General features: G+C 44.5%; 1 protein-coding gene across 1 annotated transcript in view; it reads right to left on the bottom strand.

Annotated features, from left to right (window-relative positions):
• Positions 1-804: 804 nt before the first annotated feature.
• The window catches only part of LOC136884415 (sialin), a 30,289-nt gene continuing 20,302 nt past the window's right edge, over positions 805-10,791 (bottom strand). Inside the window, exons 8-9 of the mRNA XM_068229815.1 lie at positions 2,297-2,538; positions 805-918 (exon numbers count right to left, since the gene is read on the bottom strand). Of these exons, the coding sequence (XP_068085916.1) occupies positions 805-918; positions 2,297-2,538 (356 nt within the window). The remainder of the gene's footprint in view (positions 919-2,296; positions 2,539-10,791) is intronic.

Here is a 10,791-nt window from a genome sequence, read left to right as displayed (position 1 = left end):
TTTTCAAGTGCTTCATTTATAACTATATATGATTAATTTGTTCGTGTACATTACCATATTAACTACATATAAGCAGTATCTCTTGCTTGTATATATTGGTACCTCTGACACGAATAAATAAATAAATAAATAAATAAATAAATAAATAAATAAATAAATAAATAAATAAATAAATAAATAAATAAATAAATAAATAAATAAATAAATAAATAATACCCCATTTTCGGCAGACCTGAAGATAGTTTCTCGTGCTTTCCCATTTCCGCACGAGGCAAATGCTGAGGGTGTACCTTAATTAATGTCATGGCCGCTTCCTTCCTACTCCTAGGCCTTTCCTACCCCATCGTCGCCAGAAGAACTATCTGTGTCGGTGCGATGTTAAGCAAATTGTAAAAATTTTAATGATGCATTCTTTAGATTCGCAACATTTAATATCACAGTTCTTTGCAAAAATTATATTTAACGCTAAAATCATCCTTACAAAACGGTACTACATTACTGCAAGGTTTAGCTTTTGAAAAAAATGTTTCAGTTTCTTTGCAGTGAGTCATAGCACCTGTAGAATATCGACCATCGAAAGAGTTGATCACAATATCTCAAATTTCGAAATAAATTTATCTGTAATAATCACGGGACAAACATTCTTTGGTTTTGCTACGGTTACGAGATATGAAGAAACATTTCAGATTCCTTTATTTTCTTCCATTATTATATTTTTTAAATTATTCTCCGTATTTGTAGGGGGTAGCGCCCTCAGAGTCGGTGCCTTGAGACCTGTCTGTGTCCGTCTAAAAGCCAGTCTAGCTAAACCAGACGTACCATGCCGCGACATGAGGAAGTTGCTATAGAGTGAGCTTCAACCTCAACTGATGATCCTTGCTGAATATCGGCTTCTACAAGCAGAAGAACTCCGCTCAACTGTTGTAGATCACGTTAGATTGCAGCTAACATCCGGAACGAGCATGGCACGAATAACAAAGTCTACTAAAACGTAATCGTTGAAAAATAATATAATAGAAGGCTCATAGGTCGTTGCTTGAGGCACGTGTATTAAGATACTGAGTTCACTGACAGGTTATATTTATATCACTATGGACGTGTTACGGATTATCTACTCTTTTCGACAGATGGATCACGTTTTAGTTTATTGCTAAGTAAACAATGTTACTAATTTAGCGGTTTTCCGCTTAGATGAAGCCTTATAGAAAATCGTCTCGCAGCGAATTATTCCCGTCAGTTGATATTCTAACCTTCTTTTAACTTTTGGTAGACAGTTATAGAGTTAAGAAATCCTTCTATAGAAATTAATAATCGTCCAGGTCTGTTTCCGCGGGAATATGCACATCGCAGTCGATGTTTGTTCGACAAAAGAGACCTGCCGAGATGCTATAAGCCGAGGATCTGAAAGGGAACGCCCATCATCACTCAGCAGATGTGTTAAAGGAGTCTTGTATCTCAACTGACAGGGAAAAGCAATGCGGTGTTGTACTTGAGCCGACAGTTGCTGAGAGAAAAGCCCACAGTTCAGTACCTGGGAACGTCGAGGTTGTAGGATTAATGACAGGAGCAAGGATACACAAGATGGAACAGGCATATGTTATGCTTATCGCTAAGATATAAAATAAGTAGTGAAACCGGACTGCATGTAGTATTGAATTATAGGTCAGAAAAATCGTGGTCCAATGAAAACTACAGAATAGAGGAAATTAAGAAGTAATAAGGGAATCTATTAGATTATAGAAAACACAACGACAACTATAAACAGGGAGTTGGGGTTAGCTCTAGGATCTAGAATACAGATTAACAAAGAAGATATTTAACAACAACCGGGATTCAAGAAATATTTCGAACAAAATGATATAAGCAAAGAAGAAATGAAGGAAAGAGAAATCAAGTTTTCAATATGGAAGTCAAAAACAAACTGCTACAAAGCAGCACGACGAGAGAAAGGATGAAGGACTGCTGGCAGGTCATGACTGGAAGTGACCAATTAGAGGCCTGATCAAGTCTACAGAAGTTGACTGTTTTCATAAAGAAGAGAGTAACACCGAGGACTAGTACTTTGGACCGCGAACAAAGACCAGCAGTGACCCCCTACCTCCTCCTCTCTGGGTGGACAGTTCTGAGCTTTCAGTTAACCAACTGGAGAGATAACAGGCAAGTTTTATGAAAAAATAGGATTGTGCACTTTTTGTGTTTACTCACTCCAAACAGAGAACAGTCGTGTCCGGATCGTACACATTGTAAACCCCAAAAAAGCGCATTATATAAGTAAGAAGAAATGGCGAGTACTTACGCTGTTGGTAGTGAGCAGCCCCACGGCGTAGGGCGCCAGAATGCCTGCGAGATTGGCGAACGTGTTGGATATGCCAAGCATGGTGCCGGCGAAGTTGGGGGCCAGCAGCAGCAGGTTCATACTGTTCCCTGTGTACTGAGCTCCCAGACACAGCCCGTTGATAGCCAGGAGCACGATGATGGCCACGTTGTCACAACCCACCAGCGTGATGATGATGAGGGTGAGGGCGGGGCCGATGGCGGCTGTAACATACAAGAACGAGAATCCTCTATACTACTGTCCTGGTAGAATACACATGAGTGTGAGGGCGGCTGTAACATACAAGAACGAGTATCCTCTATACTACTGTCCTGGTAGAATACACATGAGTGTGAGGGCGGCTGTAACATACAAGAACGAGTATCCTCTATACTACTGTCCTGGGAGAATACACAACAGTGTGAGTGCGGCTGTAACATACAATACGAGTATCCTCTATACTACTGTCCTGGGAGAATACACAACAGTGTGATGATAGCTGTAACATACAAGAACGAGAATCCTCTATACTACTGTCCTGGTAGAATACACATGAGTGTGAGGGCGGCTGTAACATACAAGAACGAGTATCCTCTATACTACTGTCCTGGGAGAATACACAACAGTGTGAGTGCGGCTGTAACATACAAGAACGAGTATCCTCTATACTACTGTCCTGGTAGAATACACATGAGTGAGAGATGGCTGTAACATACAATACGAGTATCCTCTATACTACTGTCCTAGGAGAATACACATGAGTGTGAGGGCGGCTGTAACATACAATACGAGTATCCTCTATACTACTGTCCTGGGAGAATACACAACAGTGTGAGGGCGGCTGTAACATACAATACGAGTATCCTCTATACTACTGTCCTGGGAGAATACACAACAGTGTGAGGGCGGCTGTAACATACAATACGAGTATCCTCTATACTACTGTCCTGGGAGAATACACAACAGTGTGAGGGCGGCTGTACATACAATACGAGTATCCTCTATACTACTGTCCTGGGAGAATACACAACAGTGTGAGGGCGGCTGTAACATACAATACGAGTATCCTCTATACTACTGTCCTGGGAGAATACACAACAGTGTGAGGGCGGCTGTACATACAATACGAGTATCCTCTATACTACTGTCCTGGGAGAATACACAACAGTGTGAGGGCGGCTGTAACATACAATACGAGTATCCTCTATACTACTGTCCTGGGAGAATACACAACAGTGTGAGGGCGGCTGTAACATACAATACGAGTATCCTCTATACTACTGTCCTGGGAGAATACACATGAATGTGAGGGCGGCTGTAACATACAATACGAGTATCCTCTATACTACTGTCCTGGGAGAATACACATGAATGTGAGGGCGGCTGTAACATACAATACGAGTATCCTCTATACTACTGTCCTGGGAGAATACACATGAGTGTGAGGATTGCTGTAACATACAAGAACGAGTATCCTCTATACTACTGTCCTGGGAGAATACACATGAATGTGAGGGCGGCTGTAATATACAATACGAGTATCCTCTATACTACTGTCCTAGGAGAATACACAACAGTGTGATGATAGCTGTAACATACAAGAACGAGTATCCTCTATACAACTGTCCTGGTAGAATACACATGAGTGTGAGGGCGGCAGTAACATACAATACGAGTATCCTCTATACTACTGTCCTGGGAGAATACACATGAGTGTGAGGGCGGCTGTAACATACAATACGAGTATCCTCTATACTACTGTCCTGGGAGAATACACAACAGTGTGAGGGCGGCTGTAATATACAAGAACGAGTATCCTCTATACTACTGTCCTGGGAGAATACACAACAGTGTGATGATAGCTGTAACATACAAGAACGAGTATCCTCTATACTACTGTCCTGGGAGAATACACATGAGTGTGAGGGTGGCTGTAACATACAAGAACGAGTATCCTCTATACTACTGTCCTGGGAGAATACACATGAGTGTGAGGGCGGCTGTAACATACAAGAACGAGTATCCTCTATATTACTGTCCTGGGAGAATGCACAACAGTGTGAGGGCGGCTGTAACATACAATACGAGTATCCTCTATACTACTGTCCTGGGAGAATGCACAACAGTGTGAGCGCGGCTGTAACATACAATACGAGTATCCTCTATACCCTACTGTCCTAGGAGAATACACAACAGTGCGATGATAGCTGTAATATACAAGAACGAGTATCCTCTATACTACTGTCCTGGGAGAATACACATGAGTGTGAGGGCGGCTGTAACATACAAGAACGAGTATCCTCTATACTACTGTCCTGGGAGAATACACATGAATGTGAGGGCGGCTGTAACATACAAGAACGAGTATCCTCTATACTACTGTCCTAGCAGAATACACAACAGTGTGATGATAGCTGTAACATACAAGAACGAGTATCCTCTATACTACTGTCCTGGGAGAATGCACAACAGTGTGAGGGCGGCTGTAACATACAATACGAGTATCCTCTATACTACTGTCCTAGGAGAATACACAACAGTGTGATGATAGCTGTAACATACAAGAACGAGTATCCTCTATACTACTGTCCTGGGAGAATGCACAACAGTGTGAGGGCGGCTGTAACATACAATACGAGTATCCTCTATACTACTGTCCTAGGAGAATACACAACAGTGCGATGATAGCTGTAACATACAAGAACGAGTATCCTCTATACTACTGTCCTGGGAGAATACACATGAGTGTGAGGGCGGCTGTAACATACAAGAACGAGTATCCTCTATACTACTGTCCTGGGAGAATACACATGAATGTGAGGGCGGCTGTAACATACAAGAACGAGTATCCTCTATACTACTGTCCTGGGAGAATACACAACAGTGTGAGGGCGGCTGTAACATACAATACGAGTATCCTCTATACTACTGTCCTGGGAGAATGCACAACAGTGTGAGGGCGGCTGTAACATACAATACGAGTATCCTCTATACTACTGTCCTAGGAGAATACACAACAGTGCGATGATAGCTGTAACATACAAGAACGAGTATCCTCTATACTACTGTCCTGGGAGAATGCACAACAGTGTGAGGGCGGCTGTAACATACAATACGAGTATCCTCTATACTACTGTCCTGGGAGAATGCACAACAGTGCGATGATAGCTGTAACATACAAGAACGAGTATCCTCTATACTACTGTCCTGGGAGAATACACATGAGTGTGAGGGCGGCTGTAACATACAAGAACGAGTATCCTCTATACTACTGTCCTGGGAGAATACACAACAGTGTGAGGGCGGCTGTAACATACAATACGAGTATCCTCTATACTACTGTCCTGGGAGAATGCACAACAGTGTGAGGGCGGCTGTAACATACAATACGAGTATCCTGTATACTACTGTCCTGGGAGAATACACATGAGTGAGAGGGCGGCTGTAATATACAATACGAGTATCCTCTATACTACTGTCCTGGGAGAATACACAACAGTGTGAGGGTGGGTGTAACATACAATACGAGTATCCTTTATACTACTGTCCTGGGAGAATACACAACAGTGCGATGATAGCTGTAACATACAATACGAGTATCCTCTATACTACTGTCCTAGGAGAATACACAACAGTGCGATGATAGCTGTAACATACAAGAACGAGTATCCTCTATAATACTGTCCTGGGAGAATACACAACAGTGTGAGGGTGGGTGTAACATACAATACGAGTATCCTCTATACTACTGTCCTGGGAGAATACACATGAGTGAGAATGCGGCTGTAACATACAATACGAGTATCCTGTATACTACTGTCCTGGGAGAATACACAACAGTGTGAGGGCGGCTGTAACATACAATACGAGTATCCTCTATACTACTGTCCTGGGAGAATACACAACAGTGTGAGGGCGGCTGTAACATACAATACGAGTATCCTCTATACTACTGTCCCGGGAGAATACACAACAGTGTGAGGGTGGCTGTAACATACAAGAACGAGTATCCTCTATACTACTGTCCTGGGAGAATACACAACAGTGTGAGGGCGGCTGTAACATACAAGAACGAGTATCCTCTATACTACTGTCCTGGGAGAATACACATGAGTGTGAGCGCGGCTGTAACATACAAGAACGAGTATCCTCTATACTACTGTCCTGGGAGAATGCACAACAGTGTGAGGGTGGCTGTAACATACAATACGAGTATCCTCTATACTACTGTCCTGGGAGAATGCACAACAGTGTGAGGGCGGCTGTAACATACAATACGAGTATCCTCTATACTACTGTCCTGGGAGAATACACATGAGTGTGAGGCCGGCTGTAACATACAAGAACGAGTACCCTCTATACTACTGTCCTGGGAGAATACACATGAGTGTGAGCGCGGCTGTAACATACAAGAACGAGTATCCTCTATACTACTGTCCTAGGAGAATACACATGAGTGTGAGGATTGCTGTAACATACAAGAACGAGTATCCTCTATACTACTGTCCTGAGAGAATACACAACAGTGTGAGGGTGGCTGTAACATACAAGAACGAGTATCCTCTATACTACTGTCCTGGGAGAATACACAACAGTGTGAGGGCGGCTGTAACATACAATACGAGTATCCTCTATACTACTGTCCTGGGAGAATACACATGCGTGTGAGGGCGGCTGTAACATACAAGAACGAGTATCCTCTATACTACTGTCCTAGGAGAATACACATGAGTGTGAGGATTGCTGTAACATACAAGAACGAGTATCCTCTATACTACTGTCCTGGGAGAATACACAACAGTGTGAGGGCGGCTGTAACATACAATACGAGTATCCTCTATACTACTGTCCTGGGAGAATACACAACAGTGTGAGGGCGGCTGTAACATACAATACGAGTATCCTCTATACTACTGTCCTGGGAGAATACACAACAGTGTGAGGGTGGCTGTAACATACAAGAACGAGTATCCTCTGTACTACTGTCCTGGGAGAATACACAACAGTGTGAGGGCGGCTGTAACATACAAGAACGAGTATCCTCTATACTACTGTCCTGGGAGAATACACAACAGTGTGAGGGCGGCTGTAACATACAAGAACGAGTATCCTCTATACTACTGTCCTGGGAGAATACACAACAGTGTGAGGGCGGCTGTAACATACAAGAACGAGTATCCTCTATACTACTGTCCTGGGAGAATACACAACAGTGTGAGGGCGGCTGTAACATACAATACGAGTATCCTCTATACTACTGTCCTGGGAGAATACACAACAGTGTGAGGGCGGCTGTAACATACAATACGAGTATCCTCTATACTACTGTCCTGGGAGAATACACAACAGTGTGAGGGCGGCTGTAACATACAAGAACGAGTATCCTCTATACTACTGTCCTGGGAGAATACACATGAGTGTGAGGGCGGCTGTAACATACAAGAACGAGTATCCTCTATACTACTGTCCTGGGAGAATACACATGAGTGTGAGGGCGGCTGTAACATACAAGAACGAGTATCCTCTATACTACTGTCCTGGGAGAATACACAACAGTGTGAGGGCGGCTGTAACATACAAGAACGAGTAGCCTCTATACTACTGTCCTGGGAGAATACACATGAGTGTGAGGGCGGCTGTAGCATGCAAGAACGAGTAGCCTCTATACTACTGTCCTGGGAGAATACACATGAGTGTGAGGGCGGCTGTAACATACAATACGAGTATCCTCTATACTACTGTCCTGGGAGAATACACATGAGTGTGAGGGCGGCTGTAACATACAATACGAGTATCCTCCATACTACTGTCCTGGGAGAATACACGTGAGTGTGATGACGGCTGTAATATACAAACTTACATCATCATTATTAGTAGTAGTGGTTCAAATCGCCGTCACTCCATGTGCGATTTGTGCTGGACAAATTGGAGGCAGGGCAGGTTTTTCTCCGGATACTCCGCTTTTCTCTGTCATCTTTCATTTCAGCAACACTCTCCAATATCATTTTATTCCATTTGTCAGCCATTAATCATTGCCCCAGAGGAGTGCGAGAGGTTTCGGCAGCCGGCACAATTCCTTTCCTCGCCACTAGATGGGGCTGCATTCATTTCATTCTTTACCCGGTCAAATGGCTGGAAAGAAGCTATGGATTTTCACCAATATTATTAGTATTAATAGTTAAACATTATGGGCTGTCTGACCGAAGCTGCAGAAGTGTGCTCGTTTCACCCTGAAGGATGTGGGTTCGACTGCCCGTCACGTTGAACAATTTATGAAACGAAATTTTGATGACGGCCCTGAGGTTCACTCAGTCTACAGCACCAGCTAGACCTAAACCACTGTACTCCACCGAGTGCGCGCCCCTGGTTTAGTCCACGAGTCTTTGACGAAGAACCTGCCCAGACATGGCATGGAGATGGGGTCAACAACGTGTTTCAGTACTGGGTACATGCTTGGTCTCGGGACTGAATCAAGGATACGAGTGCTTTTATCAGGTTTATAAGAAACGAAGAAGACGGGATTCTGTTGCTCTCTCCGCCTTTCTTGGAGCTGTATTGTGTAAGAGGTGATGTCAGTTCCAGGTCTGGAGGTTCGAAAAGCACACTAGCACTCGGAAAGGATTCTCTCAGAGAATATCTGGAGACAATGAATCAGAATTCTAGCCAGCGCTTTAATCAGTGTTACCCCGAGTTGCGATCGTGTTCATTACAGTTTCCATCTTTGCTCTAACGACCCTGCTAGTATGTCCCCTTACTAGTTCCGCACGGGTTGTCTGTGAGAGGCTGACGTTACACACGTGATGAGCGCGCAGCGCCGTGGCCTATCGAAAGCCTCTACCGAGTGGTTGGGGGCGTGCAATTGTGAGCTTGCGTTCGGGAAGTAGTGGGTTCGAACCCCACTGTCGGCAGCTCATTTTCACGGCAGGCTGTAACTTAATTAATGCCACGGCCGCTTCCTTCGCACTCTTTCCCCTTTCCTATCACATCGTCGCCATAAGACCTATTTGTGGCGGTGCGACGTAAAAAAAATTGTGAAGAAAAGAAAAAAGGTAGACAATGACTCGTACCGGCGTTAGAGCAGCACTAGTAATGAAAACATCACCCCTGTTTGTACGACACTACACCCATGTTCATAAAGAACACATTGAAAGACTAGGGATAGGAAGTTCATATTCACAGGACATGTTCATTAGCAGTTCAGTCACCTACGTTCAGCATGTGTCCTGCCCAAGTAGGCACTGGGTCCTCCAAGGGCACTGTTAACTTGTTCCAAGCGTGATGGCATCGACGCGTATAAGGCGCGATTGGCGTCCTGTGGTATAGCCATCCATGCTGCATTCACCTGGTTCCTCAGTTCATCTTTGGTGGTTGGCATTGGGTCACAGCGCCGCACCCGTCGTTTCACCACATCCCACACATATTTTCTCTTAACAACAAGTCCGGTGATCGGGCTGGCCAGGGCAACAGTCCGACATCCTGTGACAACAAGAAGGTCCGTGTTCGTGCAGCAACATGTGGTCGCGCATTGTCCTGCTGAAATATGGCGTCTGGGGTGTCGTGCAGAAAGGGTATGGCTACGGGTCGCAGGATGTCATTCATCTGTGATTTGTGGTTGTACCCAAAATCACCCCACACCATAAGGCCTTGAGGTAGCGCTGTATGTCTTGTACGAATGCAGTCAGCGTGATGCCTCCCGCCCTGTCTGCGACGAACCAAAATTATGCCATCATTTTCAAACAACCGGAACCTGGATTCGTCCGAAAACATTATCTGCTGCTTTTCTTGTCCCTAGTGACGTCGTTCCATACACCATTGCAGTCTAGCGTGTTTATAAACAGCAGTCAACGGTAGGCGGAGAAGTGGACGACGCGCCGGTAACCCAGACCGTAATAAACGACGACGGACTCTCACTCCTGATAGTGTACGATGTGTTGCGCCAGAGCCGAGGAGGACTCAGATCTGTCCTTTAATGCCATTCGGATGAGGTGTCGATCTTCTCGGGAGTTCGTCTGGGTGGTGCGACAAGACCCATCTCGTCGTGTTCTACGGCCTTCTGTGAACCATTCTGTACACACCCGTGGCACTGCCGCCACACTTCTTCCCACACGAGCAACTATTTCCCGGATGGATGCATCACGTTCTCTCATGCCAATAATGCGCCATCTTTCAAATTCACTCACTTGACGTTACGGTTCTCGCATACGTCTGCGAGGCATCCTGCACGTCTGCTCAAGTCACACTGATCCAGTACCTTCGGTTTATAGCAACAACGAGAGCCTCAGGCACATTTTATCTGTCAGTGGTGGTGCGCCGAGATATCGGTGTGGACCTTGAACCTAAGCACATTGAACATAAATATTCGAAGGACCTGCGGAGGCTGAAAGTACTTCGAATTATTGACAATTCGAGTATAGAAAAACACGCTTCGTACTTCGACTCTAAAAATACCATCTGTACCGTTATTTACCAGGTTTATA

The sequence above is a fragment of the Anabrus simplex genome, chromosome 12 (genome assembly GCF_040414725.1).
Source record: "Anabrus simplex isolate iqAnaSimp1 chromosome 12, ASM4041472v1, whole genome shotgun sequence".
NCBI classification, from domain to species: domain Eukaryota; kingdom Metazoa; phylum Arthropoda; class Insecta; order Orthoptera; family Tettigoniidae; genus Anabrus; species Anabrus simplex.
Note: the sequence above shows the minus strand (reverse complement) of the source record. Positions and strands in the feature narration are given on the sequence as shown.